Source organism: Wasmannia auropunctata, unplaced genomic scaffold, assembly GCF_000956235.1.
Source record: "Wasmannia auropunctata unplaced genomic scaffold, wasmannia.A_1.0 LD334204.1, whole genome shotgun sequence".
In the NCBI taxonomy this organism is placed as follows: Eukaryota; Metazoa; Arthropoda; class Insecta; order Hymenoptera; family Formicidae; genus Wasmannia; species Wasmannia auropunctata.
The window spans coordinates 1091987-1111278 of NW_012028686.1; the positions used below are offsets into that span (position 1 = coordinate 1091987).

At 36.5% G+C, this 19292-nt stretch overlaps 1 protein-coding gene across 11 annotated transcripts in view; it reads right to left on the reverse strand.

Moving 5' to 3' along the window:
• The window catches only part of LOC105459190 (dystrophin, isoforms A/C/F/G/H-like), a 440003-nt gene that overhangs the window by 264734 nt on the left and 155977 nt on the right, over positions 1-19292 (reverse strand). For all 11 annotated transcript variants that reach the window (XM_011704998.1, XM_011704999.1, XM_011705006.1 and 8 more), the window contains 3 exons: positions 7391-7602; positions 5698-5852; positions 4997-5186 (listed from right to left, as the gene is read on the reverse strand). In XM_011704998.1, the coding sequence (XP_011703300.1) occupies positions 4997-5186; positions 5698-5852; positions 7391-7602 (557 nt within the window). The remainder of the gene's footprint in view (positions 1-4996; positions 5187-5697; positions 5853-7390; positions 7603-19292) is intronic.

The following is a 19292-nucleotide window of genomic DNA, read 5'->3' on the forward strand; positions in this document are numbered from 1 at the left end:
TTTAAGACTGCCGTAAAAATGGAAGTAATTAGTATCGGGATAATGTTTCGAGACTCAGCTGTTCAGTCTGGAAATAATTTCGTTGAACGACGTAATATCGACGTAAGTCTCGCAAGCTGGAGCCAACAAATTGTGGGTCCAAGCAGAGAGAGTAAGCGTGTTTTCGACAATGATACTAGACGTTCCGTTAGATGCGCTCCCGTAAGACGGGAAGTAGATACGGACAAGTGGTACACTGCACATAAGTTATGTCCGACCGTAGCGTAGGTCGATAATTCATTTGTTGAATCGCGTTGACGTTTGTAAACTATGATACAGAACCGTGTTGTGGAACTAGTTCCCGACTGCCATATTCAAGAAATGTCGGTAGTTCAATAGTTCGGCCGCAAATATGTGCACGATGCATTGACAGACCTTATGCATTATTCCTCAGAATATTGTATTGCCGTATGTTTACCGTGGATATGCGGAATTGAGGAAAATGACGTTTGTCGTATATCAAATATCAAGACAAATACAAGCGATATCGATTAAAATGTATGTACATACATACAATGTCCACCAATACATTTCAGAGTTGTTTTGCAATCAGCCAATAAAAATATTAAAATCCGCGCTATACATATATAAATAAGTTCATTGCATACAATTAGTTTGCTAGGCAAACTCTATAATTTCTTCTTTCGTGAGTTTAAACGTATAAATAACTGCTTTCCGATAGCTCGTTAGCTTTCGCGAAATTTCAAACGGCATTTGATGTTAGTCTCTGATTTATTCGCTGCGAGAGCAACGAACTTATAAAAAAAATGAAAAGGGCTTTACAATCAAAAAGGGGAAAAAGCGTTCTACTTATCCTCCGCTCAATTTCCATATTTATCGTCGTATGTAAATAAACGACTAAATAAAAGAGCTCTGTAGCAGACTGCAGACTGTTTTACCTCTCGGCTCGATTTAATATATCTATCTTTAAGTCGTGAGTTCCATAAACGAACGAAATGGGCTCGAAATAAATAACCGCTATAGCGCAATTCCGAAATTGTGTCAACGAGGTACAAAAGAGTTTAGCAAGGCTAAAACGGGCACGCTCCCCGAAGTTAATTAATCTCGAGTGCCAGATGGATACGACCAGTATGGTTCCCACATGAAAACGCGATGCGCCAGGGAAAAAAAAAGATTCCAATGTTACGCGACTCATTGTAACAAGAGACGATAACAAGTTTTTTGCAATATTCTTCTCTGTATACGATAACGTTAGCATGACATCAAGTCGCGTGTATGGTAAATGAAAACATATATAAGCTTGAAATAATAATTGCCGGCTCGTAATCGTTTCGAACATGGAACTTCAACATTTATCATATTCAAAAGAGTATTATAAAAAAAATATCTCACAATCAGTTGAAAAAGATGCAAAATAATGTGCAAAAGCCTGTGAATGTAACTTGCACTGCAAAGCAAATGATACGATCGATTACTTTTGGACATTCACGTTATCGCATATGAGCGTATCGAACGGATATTATATAATATTCTAACTAACTACTCATGATGGATACGACGGATCGAATAACAAATTCCAATCAGTTATTATACGATTTATCAAATAACCGCTATTTCCACATCGCTAATAATTACAATTTATAAATTATGCTCCCGTCATTTATTGGACATATGTATATGTACATTAAATAGTCACAATATTCGTCGTTAGCAAAAATCAATCAAAAAATATATAACTAAAAGGAATTAATATAACATATGGAAAAAACAGTTCTTTTACGTCTCGTGATATTGTAATATTCATTACTACTGAATTTTCTAACACTCAATTATTAAGCATCATAAATATTATGTTACCAAGTGTGATTAAAGATTAATAAAGAGAATCATTAATCGTTTCTCTCTCGTTTATTATTATTAATCGTTTACTAGCGATGCAGTAAATTCTGTTATATAGCGATCGATCATTTCAATAATGAACCGGAGATTCCTTATTAATTAAGTGATTAATAGTTTATTCAGGCATTTATAGAAAGTACCTAAATATCCACCAATCCTAATTTTAACAATCGACATAAGAGAATCTTTATATGTGTCATATGTGCTCTAAATGATACTGGATAATTATACACTGTTAAATCTATAGTGTCAAGCATTTAAGTCGCCACTGCTGTTACTATAAATACTTCATTTTTACTAAAACAATGGAGTTAAATAATTTAAAACAGTTCAAATTTAACCCAAATTTAGGTTAAATTCCATTGTTTTATATAAAAATAACTATTTATTAAGTAGGAGCAGTGGCGACTTAAATAAGGTTCAGTTTGACACTATTTAACAGTATATAACAATATAATAGGATATCATTAGTAAATTTAATCCCGTAACAAATTAAATGACGCGTTTTTACTAAAATTACTTTAAAATTTAATACAGAGATTATCTAAGTTAAATTTTACATAATTCAACGAATAATTTGTTTAATAATAGTATATAATACTCTTGAAAAATGCAATATTTCTCGATAAAATAAAATGCATAGAATCCAATAAAGTGCAATATGCATCATATTAAAGTGACGTTAATAACTTTTTCGATAATTTATTAAAGTTTAATTTTCTCAAAAAGATATAATTTTAGAAATTCTCAAAAGGATATGAATAGAAATTTTCAAAAAGAATTTAATTTAAAAATTAATAGTCAGACCAAATTAAAATAATGCTCAAACCATAAACTAATCAATAAATAGCTTTCGCAAAAAAGATGACAGGTCGTAGCAATAAATTTAGAATTGTGAATTTTGTTCACTTCAAAATACTGACCTCTCGTCGGCGCGGCGCTTCCATTTAAAATGCAAGAAACTAAGCCCCTTGGCTCGTTTGCTCTTAAATATTACACGCAATCGATCAAAGTCTAGCTCACCGACGGTAATCGCGCTTGTTTCTGTCAATAATTAGTGCTGTCTCGACGAGCAAATAGAACCTAACGGGTAAGGCGATTGCAAACGAGCACGTATCTGCCAATAATTATGGAATAGAAATATTACAATATAATGATCCCCGCGGATACGTTAGCCACATTTGCGCAAATACTCATAATTCAGTGCTAAAAATAGACCAATTCCCACGACGGCATACGCGCAGAAATACTGCATTGGCCACGTGTAGTATAACGTCAGTTTGAATCCACGAGCGTGATAACGTCAGTATCAATTTGGCAAGCAATTCTCTCGAACATCACACACATGCGGCATGTAATTACGCAGTCCCATTAAAATGTGTTCAACGTTCGGTAATCATTATTACTCATTTTCTATTTGTGTATCTAATTCGGTTTCTATTACCGCACATAAAATGTCGCTTATAAACAGCGATGAAAGCGATTTTACGTTCAATCCTTTTAATCATATTTTACGTAAAAACTCGTAGTCACGTAAAAAAAAAAGATAATAAAAATATATAAAATTTTGTCCACAATTCAATAAACACTGCAATCGCGAAAAATTTATTTCCTATTCTCTACAAACATCATATCTCGCTCTCTATCTACGTTTACCGCAGCGAACGAAGAGGATGATCACTTGCAAATTAATGAAACGCTCAACGGCCGTGAAAAAATCGGTAACGTGCCGGCAAAAAACATCGTGGGTCGCGTGAAAAGCAACCGATTCAAATGCAAAATTACAGGGTAACTAAATCACAGCACGTGAATGCAATGGCTGCCAGTTGCGGCGAGAAATTTACCGGATGCGTCAGCGCGACGAAAAACAACCGCGAGCGCGCGCGTTTGGCGTACGAGAATTTAAATCTTCACGCTCTGGCCATCGTATATAAAGCGGAAAACACATTCCGCGCGCGAGGACTGATGCGCCCGTCACCGCATTATATCGGTACTCGATATCGAGCTTCTTCTTTTTAATGGATACGTCGATACGCCGACTGTCTGACACTTCCGATATGGTCTTTATGGTCGAGACCGCAAAATCGGCCGTACCGTAGAAGATGCGCAATGTAGAGGGGGCAGAAGTCGACGGACACTATCGTGTCTCGGTAGAATCATATGTAACTCCTAATCAATCCATATTGTAATTCATGCATAATGAAAAATTTAATTCTACGCTTGGCAAAACATCCCTGCGTCGCGATATATTTTTTCGTATAATTTGGATGGGTACACCACATACATATATAACCATTCATAATAAAATTTGAAACGTATCAAAAAAATAAATTTAAACTGAATAATAAATAAAAACCGCAGTATCATCGAATAATAAAAAAATAATTCAATATTTGTAAATATTCATAAAGCTATATTTATGAAATATCTGGTTATCTTGCCACTAAATCTGGCAACAAAATCTTCTCTTTCTTCTTCTCTATTAAAATGCAAAATTTAAACTAAATTTTGCTGGTAAAATATAACTTTGTTTTACAGCGATCAGAAATATTCTAAGTAATGTATAAACAAACAAGACAGTTATAAAGATATATAAATTAATAAGTCATCAGGATAAATCTACATTTGAATATTATTTTGTTAATATGAGTTCAAATGTGAGAGTTGATTTAAAGGTTTAATAGATTCATTTAATCTAGCGATACTCTCCATGAAATCCCTTTTAAAGTGCGCAACACATGAACATATATATGACTTTCTATATCTTTTGCAATGCTAGTAAGGATTCTCTTAGAGCGCACTTATACATATAATCGTTCCCATTAACAAGCTAATCTACTATAATTGCTCGTGAATGAATATTTAGATTTAAATATCTAATTTTTTTTCCTATCCCGCGCACGACTATCGACATCGAAATCACAAAGAAAGCAGCATCTCGTTATATCAACAAAGGGCAAGCAGTGAAAAATTAGCGATGTTTCATCTGACAACGATGAATGCTACAATTTGCGGCTGTGTTGCATCATAACACTTATGTTACGAGGGTACCGTGTCGGAACTTGTCGCGAAATTTGCGTGAACGTGACAATCTTACCTTAAGCTGATGTTGCGGTCGTCTGAGCGCGCCCTGGTCTCGTCGTCCACCCAGTCGATCGGCTTCCGCTTCCAATCCCTCCATCGAGGACTCCGCTTCACTCAACCAGGCCAAGAACTTGTCTAGAGACCGGTCGAAGTTGTGGAGCGAGTTCATCGCGGAGTGCAATAGTTTCCCCCGATTGATGATGCTGGAAACGGATCGATCGATACAGTATTACATCCGTGATCTACAGTTTGATTCGAAGCAAAGTTCCTTAACTCAAGATGCTATACACGCGAGTAGGAGCCCTAGAGCAAACGCGCCATACTTGCTCCAAAGCTGGTCCTAGAAGACGCGCATTTTCTCTCAATTACGATTTCTTTATAAACTCGGGGAATCGAGCTTCTATTAATCAAAATTAACTTATTTATTATTCGTCACGGTTTCTTACACTTCATAATTTTCAATATGAGATATCTCGGTAAAAAAGACACGGATTAAAAATTTATTAAAATAAAAAATTGCAGCAAATTAATCAAATTCAATTAATACTTTAAATTGATGCAATTAACAATCTGAATTTAAAGTCTATAATTGATTCCACTCAATTTATCTAAAAATTTGTAAATCGATGATGTCGATAAAGACTAAACCGCAGGAAAACGCTTTAAGAGATTGCGAGAAATTTTCGCGAACAACGAAATTACGACGTTACTCACCTCGTGTTGAGATTGTTGTATCTCTGATTGATCGTTTCCGTCATTTTCTTCACTCGTGTCGTGTCGTCCTGCTGATAAACCGCTATCAGCTTCTGAGTGAGCTGATTAAAAAGTTCAATGTGATGTTTGTACTGGTGCAGCTCGGCGTGAAACGACTGTAAGGAAAAGAAAGGGAATGAAATCGTGAAATCGAAGGTGGGCCAGCGGGCGAAAAAAGGAAACTTATCTAACTCCGGCTTCGTATCGAGTTAGAAGAAGCCGTGCCTCTTTTGCACTCGAGCCTCGATAAGTCGGCGAAGTTAAACCTTCGACGAGAGCTTCGACTGAAAGTTTTACGCCGATACCGTACGATGCAACTTTTCTTTGGATATCCGCCGGCATTGATTGGTCCCGATCAGAATTGCAAAGTGCATCGAGATAAAATCTCCGTATAAATAATGACTTCTTTTATAACCGATAAAAAAAATCGCAAGGACGATTAAAAGAGATGCTCGTGAAAATAAAATTGTTATAAAGATTATAGAGATAAATAGCTGCTCCATTCGGTCAAAAACAACGAAATAATTACGTATTGAACTACATATTTCATAGGCTCTTATTTCGGAATCTATTCAGGAGAATAGAAATTCGGACGAAACACAGCAAACGCGTTTCACTCAAAGGCAACGTGAAGACACACTGCCGCGGAAATAAATTATTCCATGAATATCTCATTTGGCTCTTTTGAATCTAAACAGAGCTCCTCGCGCGTAATGTACTTCGCCGGCTGAGATCTCGTTGATTGAGACGTTGGAAGCTCCGTTCCTTTCGTACAACCTCTTTTTTCTTCAGACCACGTTATACCCTCGTATGCAAAGTAGGAGAAGATTGCTAGAAAGGGCTTATTACTAGGTAGATGGATTCCAAAATGATCTCTTTAATTCCGTTTACGAATGGGAAAAGTTTGCAGCTTTAGAAAACATTTGCACCCGCAAACTTCTGATATATCTTCAATGCTTGCGCAGGTATACTACGTAATATAAACGAATTTTGCATTTTTAAATGCTCCTTACACTATTTGCGATAAAAGTTAATCACATAAAATTTCATGGTCTAATAAACGCCTGCATGATAAAAAAACTTTCTCTAACGTCATTCCATATTCTATATCCAAAGAAGGCTGTTCACAAGCTTTTCTTACATTGTACAACAAAATGAATATTGGTCAACAGATATATCTCGTTCAATATCAGTACATGGTACACAAGACGAAAAATGCGCCGTCGAAACATCCTGCCGCAAAAATAAGCCACATCGCGTAAAGAATAGAATATCTTTATAACATCAAAATTGGAAATTTCATTTAAACTAATATGTGATACGATCTAGCGTAAGGATACGTTGTTTACAATATTGCAACGGGATTTCAATGGCAATGAAATCAATCTATCGGCACTAATAGTTTAATAGTTTTTATCAATCTAAATAGATTATATCAATTTCTCAATCTCTATTAAATGCTTCGCGTTCAAAAATCACTCAACATTTTCGATATCGAACACAAGCCAAATAGGCAGAGATATTAGCGCAAAGCCCTTTCTTTCTATCTTCTTCTCACCATTCGCTGAGAAGACACCTCTCACACGCGCGACGCTAAAAATTCACCGACTTGAAGAGCTAACGCGGTTACCAGCGGAGAGAGAATTCGATGTACCTTTTGTTCCCTGAGCTGCGCCTCGAGTACGTCGGCGGTGTGTCCCACAGCTCGCATTCTCTCGAGTCTAGTTTCCATTCGTGCTAGCCAGACCTCCACCTCGTTTCTCTTCGCCTCATATCGCTGACTGTCTCCCAGCATCATGTCCAACTGCGTCTTCCTTTGCATGACTTTTGAATTCGTCTCATCCCAGTGCTCCCTCAGCTTGGTAACTGCAACATTAAACAGGCGAAACGACGCGGTTAAATATACGTTACTGCAACGCGTGTAGCTATTGCTTTTTGAATTCCATGAAAACGAAAATCACAGCGAGTACTTATGACACTAAAATCGCGCGAGCAACTTTATTTCTTAGTTTGCAAACTGATCACACTGTGTTACAAAAATTTTTGAAAATTGTGTACGCTGAAAATATATGTGTTTGAGAGATTTCATAGTACTGAATCTAATTTTGAAATAAAAATTAAGACCTCCTGCGTGTATAAAAAAAAGATATATAAAATCAACACGAATGAGTAAAAATAAATATTTTTAAGAGCACACTATATGTTTAAGTTTTCTGAATTGCTCGTGACGGGACAAAAATAACTTTGCAAATTGCTTTGATCCACGAAGACATTTTTGCGCCTTAAAAGTGTCGAGTTATCGAAGTGCATCGAATGACTAAGCAGCGAAAGTGCATTAACGTCATAAAATATTAGTGCTGCTATTTGTACGTGATACTTCTTCCTTAACACGTTACATATATGAACTAAGTCAACACCTCACTCAAAAATTATATGTGACATGTTAAGTGAGAAATATCACAAATAGCAGCATTCGGATATTTTCTTTTCATGTGTAACTTTAAATCTTTATCCCATTATACATATATCTCTCGGTCTTGCCGTGCGTCCCTTGAAAACAAAAAGGCTACGTCGAAATTCACGCCGTACGCGAGGCATCAGTTGGAAACAATCCAAACTGTAATGGCAAGTTAGAGAACACAGCTGGATAAAGCAGGCGCAAAAACACTGGCAACGATTCAATATCCGCAACAACAAAATTTACACGTGTGAACATCATGTCCGTGTACCTTTAAGAATGCACCGTATATGCGCGATGTTTCGTGAGCGCATGTCGCCAAACAGCACGGAAACTAAAACGACAACAGTACTGAGAGATATTCCTTTACATAAGAAACCCGTAACGATTCTGTTAATACATTCTCAAAGCACTGAATATGAATTATTTTTAATTAAAAAGAAACAATGAGAAACGGATAAAGCCAATCAATACAATCGCTGAAATAAATAATAATTCTAATTTTGATAAAAGCATTGCATTTGTCTACGAAATACATATATCTTTTCAATTAAAATATTTGTTTCAAATATTCAAATATCAAATATTGCGCGCTGCAGAGTATATTTCAAAGGATTTTAATAAACATATTTCTTTAATATTGCGAAATCATTTATCAGCGTATGGATTTTTACCAGATAGATGAAAAAATATCATGTTACAAACCTTGCAAAAATTACGAATTTTTAAATAAAATATTACTTTTTTGTATTTCTGAAATTCTAGATTTTACTCTTTACCTGTGATAAAACTTTGATTTTATTTTCCAAAATAAAATTAATTAATTCAATATGATAAAATAACAGAATTAATAACTAATAATAGAACTTAATCTTTAATTATTATATATTAATTTGATATTTGAAAATTATTTATAAAATTCATAACTGCATATAATACACTCAAAATTTAGACGATTTACTTTGAAAAAAACATAAGAATTGAAAGAAGCTATTAGGTTGGTAAAATATTAAAAACTTAAATTTTATATATATAAATTTATATTTTAAAAAGTATACATTTTATAAAAAATTTTGTTTAAGACTTAAATTTTGTTTATTTGTCTAACATTTTATACACTATATTATTCTGAACAAATGTCAAAATAAAAAGATGCCTTTCTCGCCAACGATAAACTGTAACAAATCACGATGAATTCACTCACGGTGAAACCACGGTGAGGACAATTTGCATCGTAAAGGATTCGCAGATCTTACATATTCATGTGTTTACTGTATTAATAGTTTCCACTATTCCCAAAGTTCTAACTGTTCCGTTTAACACGCCGCGTTTCATCCATTATTCAAATATATTAAACGACACGCGACATATTTATAAACCAAGTGAGACACCAATAATCTAGACATGAATAAGTGCCACAGCGTAGTAATTTGAAGGAGGTGTGACGAATAAGGGGTTAAAAAACGGATCTCAAATGTGCACACGTACGCCGACTCTTTAAAAGGCTTGGCTCTGTCACCCCGTTCGCTGAAGAACATCGTGCGAAAGACGGGGAGTGTTACTTCAATGACTTTCAACGACTTATTATGAGAGCAATTCGCCCTCATCGACCCCTATGCACTTCGACCTGCACTTCGAAAAACCGCCCTTATTATATCCGCCAACGTATATTTTTTTGCCTGCGCGCAAATTACAAGTACTACAAGTGTAACAAGATCGGTCGAGAATTTAGAGGCGACACGTTTGCTCCAGTCTCATTTTATCTAAACGACAATCCAATGAAACAACGTAGTTTCAATTAGTTCTCAATCTCGATTACATCAATTTCTTGATAAAACAAATTGAAAGTATTAAAAACTGACAGTAGCAAAGTATTAAGAATAATCTTTTATAATACATTTTAACATTGTTGTAAAGTACTCGGGATATCGAAGAAAGGCCGTTATAGTTTCACTCAATCGTCAATATTATATATGTACGTTCGTCTTGTATCATCAGCGGCACGGGATCGACTTCCAAATTTCTCGCAAGTCACCACTGGTCGATCACGTGTTTACGTCATTGAATTTGATTATATACTCGCTTCGTTCTTACACATTCTATTTATTTTCTGTTATTATTACAAATGATCTTTAATGTTTTAATATTTACACATTTATTTTAGCTAATAACTTATTCAGCAACAGAAAAACTTTTGATATATCATTACAAATTTATCCAAATTTAATAGATAATTAACAGTTTGTTTAAATTATTTCTACATAATTAAGAATTTATGCTATTTTATAACGCGTGAAATACATTTTAGTAAACCGCTGCTGGAGAGAGGAGGTAAAGAGGATATAACACGCATCTTTCTCCTGTTTCTTTCCATTACATAAATCAGACATAACGGAGCAACTGACCGAACACTCGTTGTCACGTCCGCTAAAACTTGAAGAAGATTAATGTGTTCCTGGTTGAACAGATTTTCCAGAAGTAAGGAAAATCACGGGAAAGTAAAAAATATTTACTTCGAAATTACGTTGATCGAACATTTTTTCTTTGAGAAAAAATTTCGTCAAGCTATTAATGGTGCGGTAGATGCATTCGCTCTTCAATTTTCTATTATCTTTGATTTTTTCATCTTTGTACACCGAAAGAACTTAATAAATACACGATATATTATTAAACGCGTTACACGGTAACATCAATCATCGCGCCAAAATATCAAATAGTATTTTAAAATTCAGGATTCAATAACCGCGACTTAATTTTCTCGTAAATCGATAAATCTCTCAGAATAACCGCAACGTGAAACGCGAATGATGACCTTCGCATAAATGGAACTGTGGGAGTTATTGGAAGAAAAATATATACAGTATCAAGACACCCCTTTTCCCCTCTCCATTGGAATGAGTTATCGGCACACCTGAGTCTGCCAACGACCTCCGCCATAGCAAACATACACGTACATGTTGCGCCAGCTAGTATAGATTATGCAGATAGTCATATACATGCAAAACTGACGAGCGCATATTCACTGGGGAGTCACAAAGTTGCCAAGAACGCATTGTCTACGAGACTATCGAGATTCACGGTATCAGTGGAAGACGCATTGCAAAATACGGCTGACAAAGTTGGCCACTTTCTCTTTCTCTCTCTCTCTCTCTCTCTCATCGATACAATTGGCTCATTGATAAATCGTAAAAGTTCCATTGCATTTTATCTCAAGTACATAAATAAAATAATTTATAAAGATTAATTCTGATGTAAAAATTGAAAAAAAATTTATTGTTATTATTACCTAATAAAATTGTGACAGAAAATCTATATTTTAATATCGCTTATTCATTCGTTATAAATCGTCCGACAAAAATGGCTTGTTTAATGCTAATTAAGAATCGGATCGATATTACGGAACATTTCTCGGTAGACGTAGCAGAAACGAAAATCAGAAGATTTAAATAGATTATTCTTTTTTCTCTCGTAATTCTCTCATTTCCTGCTTATGCATCACTATTAGGTACATTCTGATAGGTAGTTCAAGTAGTATTCTTAAAATACGATAAAATGACTAAAAGAACTTAAATTTTAATAAAAAAGCTATAAAAAATAATTATAAAAAAATGTCAATTTATTTTTACGAAAAAACGTAAGAAATTAATAATAAATTAATTAACAAAAAGAATGCATTTACTTTCGTAATGTGCGTCTCTCAATTATACAAGTATTCAGTATATGTATATGTATATCTGTAGTAAGTGAAAAAAAGTGAAATACGATCTCTCGAGTGCACTCTCTTAAGTATAAAACAGTATAGATTCGAAGTAGAATTATTCAATAATCATTTCTATCCGTTTAGGAACTCTGCAATGCAAACGTATTAAAATATTCACAATAATCGCCACGTTACAAGCAATGCATAATAAAGATTAAAACTATATTATGCGTCAACATAAGATTACCATGTAATTAATTCGGGTTTGCCGTGAAGCACCAACTTAATCCGCGACGTCGGCAGCCGCCGAAAGTGCAAACATTACGGACAAATCGAAACGCGGATAACTGCGACAGAAGATGCCGTGCCAAATAACGCTCAACTCCCTGTAAACTTCGTTAACTTGACTTCTCCTAAGATTTCTACGGAGCGTCGCAAGTGGATTACGTTCGAACGCAGGCCGACAAAGTTATCTGAAAGTTACACGCTTTGTTCATTGTTGTTCCGCACGGTAGTTCGAAGCGCGGCGCGGTATCTCGATCTCGAAACAAATAAAGATAGAGTTGTTCAACTAACGAGAGGTAGCGAGCCCCGACAGCGAGTTAATTTAATCCGTATCTGAATTTAATAAGCTGCCGCGCGCAGTTCAATCCTCTTTCAGAGATCTCGGGAACGAAGATCAGCTGTGTAACTTTTGCCACGCGCTATACGATTTTGGGAACTTCAATTTACTGATATTTTTATATTACTGTTAAATTTATTAGAGACTATTCGAAATATATCATCTGAAACTGATATTATGTAAAACTTTATCGTATAGATATTGATATGCTATTCGGAACATTTTTTTTGCAAAATAATAAAACATCAACTATGTAAACGCTTCCCGCTTTCTCTTATGAAAGTTAAATAAAAATTATAAACCGCTGAAAGCTCCACAATCTTATTTTTGAAGGATCAAAAAAGTCTAAACTTTTACCGTTAAAATTCAAACGCGCTCTGGTGAATTTTTTCGGTTTACTTCTTGCCGTGGGGAAAGTTTCAACTGAACTCTTGGGAGAGATTTTGCGGTAATGATCGAGCGAAGTCTTGCATATATTATGTACTAAAAATATTCTTCTACAAGTTTCTGCATGATATTATATTTCAATAAGAATGTGTCGGAAATATGAAAATATTTAAAAACAAGTTATTTTTCATGAAATTTTGGAAAGTAAAAGTTCTACGTGAAAAGAACAAATTGTCAATGTGATAAACGTTTGTAAAAGATAAAAGATACCGTATACACAAATGTGATAATTACTGGAATATAACTAAAACCCAATACAACGTAACACTAAATAATTTATTATTGAATTTCAATCATGGTAATATTAACTTTAATCACAAAGCATTACAAAGGGATTATAAACCGCATATAATTATCTACTTCCAATCAATATATGTTGTTCAATATGCATAGGTAGTGATTTCACTCAAATCCTTTCCTCGCGCATGCAAATTATTACGCAATTCACGTAAACAAGAAACGAAATATATATAAATTTCTCAACAGCCATTTCGTGTGTTACTTAGACCTTGCCTTCTTTTTCCTTTCTCTGCAATAGATTTTATACACAGACATGTTAATCGCGTCGGGCTTACAGCGCACAGACAGTTTTGCAAAAGGCGATAAGACTAATGAGGGCGCAGAGAGGGAGAGCGAAGAATAATATAACCGGAAAGGGAGAAGAGGCGGATAGAGGAAGACAAGGAGAAGCGAGAGACCAGACGGCGCATAAAACGCCGGAGGTAGGAAACTTTACACGACCGAAATGGAATTTCCGATAAACTTCGGACTCATCGGCTCCGAAGTCGTCGTCGTCGCTTTCGACCGCGCATGAACCCCTCTTCCATTACCGGTTCTGTAGACACAGTTTCTTTCCTTCCCGTCTATAGTTGCGTCCCGTTGCGGGAGGGGGAGGGGGAGGGCGGAGAGAGGGGAAACACACGGAGAAAAGCTGAAAACCGAGAGAAAGGCCGGGAGTGGAAGGCGCGGAAAATCGCGGCTCCGGAATGAGAAATTGCGAGACGCACGGCACGGCGCGGCGTGGCGACGCGGATACGTGAGACGAGTGCCAAGCGGTTGCGTTTTCGAGTCCTTACTGCGAGATTTCGCTCGCAGGCCGCTTTGTAACTCCGCGTGTATTCGCCAAAACTGCACGCGCTCTTCACTTTACACCCCGAGGGAATGACGCGAGAACAATATCCTTATTGTACGCGAAGGAAGATCGACCGACGCATACGGCGTATCAACGCACACACCCGCTTCTTATCTTCCCGTAAAGAAATTCACGTCAATAAAGGATTGCCTTTACGCGAAGAAACGCGCCTTCGTCGTCTTCGTACGCCGTAAATGATCTCAGCGAAAGAGACGATCGCGAGAGAGTGTATTTTAGCTCTCGTTCATAAAGAACAAAACGGGAGTGGCAAGGGAAATATTCCACGCGTGAAAAGAGCTACAAAGCGGTGCACTGCCGCTGAGATTTTCTTCGTAGAAATGTTGCGTTCGCGCGGCGCGCACGAAGTGCATGTTCTTATTTCTTTACAGCGCATCTCGAGAGACAGATGATAATAACTCCGCCGCGTAAGTAGAAAATTCAGATGGCCAGGATTGCGCGAATACGCGCCCCCTCTTTCTCTCGATGAACGTGTAAACCGATTATGGCGTGTGGAGAGTTCCCTTTCGCAGCGCTCTTAATAATATTTCTTTAAATATTGATCCCTTCATACGAAATACCTACTACATTTCGGAGTATTCAGACTGCATTCGTTCACTCTACATGCGTTTGTACTTCAGCATCAGCTTTAAATTCCTACTCCATCTCACTTATCACATTATTACCAGAGAGAGTTCACCCTACTTCTGAAACTTTCGAGCGCTTACCATTAAAACTCCGTACTCCCTCTGTCAGTTCTTGCGTGATTTTTGTTTTTTTTTTCTCCACGCAAAACGCAATAATGAGAGAGTCGCCGCGACTTGAGAGAATAAATGGCGTATAATAATGCGACGTCTCGACGGAATAGAAGTTAGCCGTATGCGTTCGTGCGACTGTCCAACCAAAAACTTTTGCAATATTCCACGCGAAATTTCATTATGTACAAACGCAGACTGAGGACAATTCATACGTAGCTCGTTACTTAATGCACCACGAATGTTTAAACTCATTGACTGATGAACATATGGCGGCTATTAAATTGTACATAAGAATAATACATAAAACAGGAACAAGAATCGCTTATAAAAAATATACATGCAGATTATAGCGATGAAAATTTGAAAATTCTACGCACTGCGCGGAAATGCACGGCAATTTCTTCGTTTGAGAGACGAGAGTGCATCTAGTTATTAATACGGCGACAGTTTCCTACAGTTCCTACAGTTAAATTATTTTCCCAGGTACCGGAGACCAGTTTTTTCGTAACGGGCTTGTCTTCCGCAAAAAAGCTTTCTCCTTACTGCCGAGTATAACTCATCGAGCCTGCCTAAACCATTGCAGCTATATTTCAATCTTTTTACTTGGCGCATTCAATTAACTCGGGCATAAATTTCAACGCGCTACACGCGATATATATCCGTGCACATTACTAACCCTTTTACTACACCTTTAATAAGATGCTCAGTTATTCTTTAATAATAGTAAATCACTCTTTTTTTCCACGGCTTTAACGGTCCTCGGTAACGTGAAAATCCGTACCACGATGTGGCGAGCTTATTTTTTTCGGAGATGATTGATCGATACGGCACCGGTGCCGCGCCACGCGTCGGAATTGCCGTGTAATTCCTGCAAATTGTTTGCAAATTGTGCGCTATTACCATCCATGAATTAGAACGGGATAACGATGGCAAGCTATAGCGCATATTTTGCTCTTGAAAGAAGAGTGTAATTAACAGAAAAAATGAGAGAGAAAAAGAGAAAAAGAAAGAGAAATTGCCTATTTTTTAAATTATTACGACCTATATTGCAATGAGATTGACTGATACCGGTTTACAAATTCTTTGTAAATAATAATAATAAAAAATATGAGTTTTGAAAAACCCTCAAATAAATTTACTCATCTTTTAAGAAATATTTCAGTTAGATGTGACCTTCAAAATTAAAAAAAAATCTTAAATTTCATATTTAAAACGCATACTTTATTTAAAAAATAAAAAAAATTGAAAAAACATTCTGTTAAAATTAATTTAAAAATTTTTAATAAAGTATCACATTCTGCTAATTTTCAAATCCTCCTTGAAATAATGTTTAATTTGAACTCTGATGTTATCGAAATATCTCAGTTATTTTGAGACAATCGTATATAATACAAATCAAAACAGATACGTGCGCGCGCGTGCGATACACACAAATATGGAAGAAAACAAAAATCATATTACTTTGCTTGTTATAAAGCTTTTCAATCTTCGCATGCTCGAATCGTTCCATTACCTTATTACTCCTATTATGCAGATTTACTAGAGATCTCGTTATTTCTTTGATATTGCGTAAGAATGAATAGATGGAAATGTGCATCCATTTATATGCTTCGTACCAAAGTCAGAAACTTCCCTTCATTGCATGTCTTACAACTAGGTATTATCATTACTTTTCAAAAAAAAGCCACGTCAGCGTTCCGAAGAACTTCCATTCAAGCCCCCGTTCACCATGCGAAGCGTATGAACTTCATCGATAAAACGTCACCTATGTATCACGCATCATGCATCATCGTACACTCAGCATCGCGCGGCATCCGTTTTTCCCTCCCCCGGTACACCTAATGCCTTATGTAAAGAGTTATAGAGCAGCATAACAGTGTCGGGATGGTATTAAATCGATCTCCCTGTCGAGTCCAACTGCATCCAACGGAGGATTCGCTGGAACAGGATGTCAACGGATTTCACGAAAATCAGAGGCGACCTGCACCACTGCGCTGCAGGTTGGCGCGTAATCCTGGGAACTTTCAGTTGGTTTTAATGCGATTAAGCCGTGGAAGGAGCACGAAGGGGAGCGGCAAAATCAGCTCTCGCAGTCCTCTATACGAATATCCCGAGACAGAGTCCGAAGAAGGACCGGAATATATAATTGCGACTTCGCAAAGGCCAGTGCCGCGCGCAGCCCCGGAATTAAGATCAAAGGAGATCAACGGTTGTTTTTCTTTCTTTTTTTTTCGCAGAAGTTCAAATGTACGAGTTCTGAAAGTTCGAGAACTAATAATCATCCATCGTTCACAACTCTCTCTTCCCAAAGTTATCAAAAAAAAAGAGAGAGAGAAAAAAGAAACGGACTAGCAACGACGTTGTCAGAAACAAGAGCGAACATTAGCAGCAACGGTTAATTACGTGCTTGTATAACCCCTTCCAGTCTGAACTTGCAGCCTTTCCTCTGCTGTCCAACAGCAGTGCGAGCACTGTTTCGCGACTCTCTAACTGCGAAAGTTCGAACAGTTGATGTTGCAAAGAGTTTAAAACTAATTAAAGCCGCGTCATGCGACTTTATGAAGAATCTTGTTTCGCCGCGTGACTGTGCGAAAAACTTCTTAATTTTAAGCGATATTAGCGACGTATCTCCTCATATTTAATCTACGTTGAAAATAGAGGTGCATAAATTCAATTTAAGGCAGAATGAAAATTATCGATTGCATAACGGTTCGTTCGGAGCAACCCCTCCAATCGAAAGAATTTTTAATTAAACGCTTAGACAGCCGACAAATATGATATTTTCCCTGTCTGCGTCTAGAATAGAGCGGAATTTTCAATTAAGACTAAATGTCGAATAACATCTCAAATTAAGGTACATTAGAATTGGATCAAATATATTTATTAATTACAGTCTAGCGGAAACAAGATTAATATTGTACCTATATGTATAAATAAAGTGAAAAACATCACAACATTTTCATTCAAAAAAACATTCGACGTGAAATATAATTCATTAACTCAATTACACATGTGCTTTTTTTCTCTCAATAAATAATTTAAAAAATCAGTTTCGATTTTGTCATTGTTGAAAAATTATCTTAAATATTCTCGCAAGTATTGATTAGGTGATGCTGCCGAACGCTATAGCAGGAAATATTCGTCTCTCTCTGAAATATTTGAACGGGCAAAGATGCAATTTAAAGCCGGTTATTGCCGAAAAGCGGTGCTCTTTTCAGTCTCGATCCGCCGCTAAGTCCGCTCATATATCCGCTCGCGCCGCATCGATATAGACACGTAGATCCACGTGATTTTCAAGGATAAGACACGCTGACCGTGAACGATATTCACCGACGGCGTCTCCCACGAATTTCTGTTCGTTTTCTGATCGTGGGTGAAACAGAACCGAAACGAATGGGCGATATGGATATCGAGCATCGGAATTGGGAATGGTTAACCGCGCCGACCAAAAAGCATGGGAAAAAGAAGACCGAGAAAAAGGAGTATAGAAAGGGAAGAGTTGAAAGAGCGGAAAAATGGCGAGTAAAGAGTAACCGAGAGGGAAAACGATGTTTCACAATCGCGTGCTCATACGCGGAGATAATTTTCGCATGTCGAGCGGCGGTTCCGCGGCTCTGCCGCTTCGATATCTATTGCAATGCAGAGATTGTACATTGCGCAGTTTGTCTTCTTTATTGGCCGCGACAACGATGCATGCGTCATGCATGTGTCGCACGCAATTCCGGCCAACAAATTAATGAGATCCATTCCTTACTTACAACGCAATGAATATTATTAAATAAAAGAGTACAAAAGTAGAATATCTATATTAAATAGAACGATAGAATAGAATAGACTATATATTTGAACAGAATATTATTTTTCGACGTGTGTTATCTGTCTGAAATAAATCGCAATATAAAAAGCATGTACATTTTTTCTTTCGCAGTCACGAAACTGTTCATGCTTTCTATCTCGCGGTATCAAATGTAAAGTACAATATTGGCGCAATATTGATACAGACGATTTATGATACAATTTCTCACATTTTTGTGCGCTAATTTTCACAGCGTTTTTTAAATATAATGCATTTTACACGGGAAATATCGATAACCGAATTTGCTTGTTCTTTACATAGACTACATAGAGAAAAAGAAAATCATAATTCGATTCTAGAAAGTGTGTTGTACCTTTTCTAGGTTATATAATAAGCTGCAATATCATGTTGAAAAATAAAAACGTGGATAACTTTATTTCTCTGCTATACTACAGTGATACGACGAGGTATATTCTTTTCTCTCTCACTGCTCTCGCTTAACGAATGAAATATTCCGTCCTTCGTTTGTAAACTACATTTGCTCGCGCTGACAAGAAAACTAAATCAAAGAGCATCTCACCGTCCTCATTTCCATAATATAAAATTAATAAAGTTGCCTTATATATATTAATTTAAGTTAATGTAC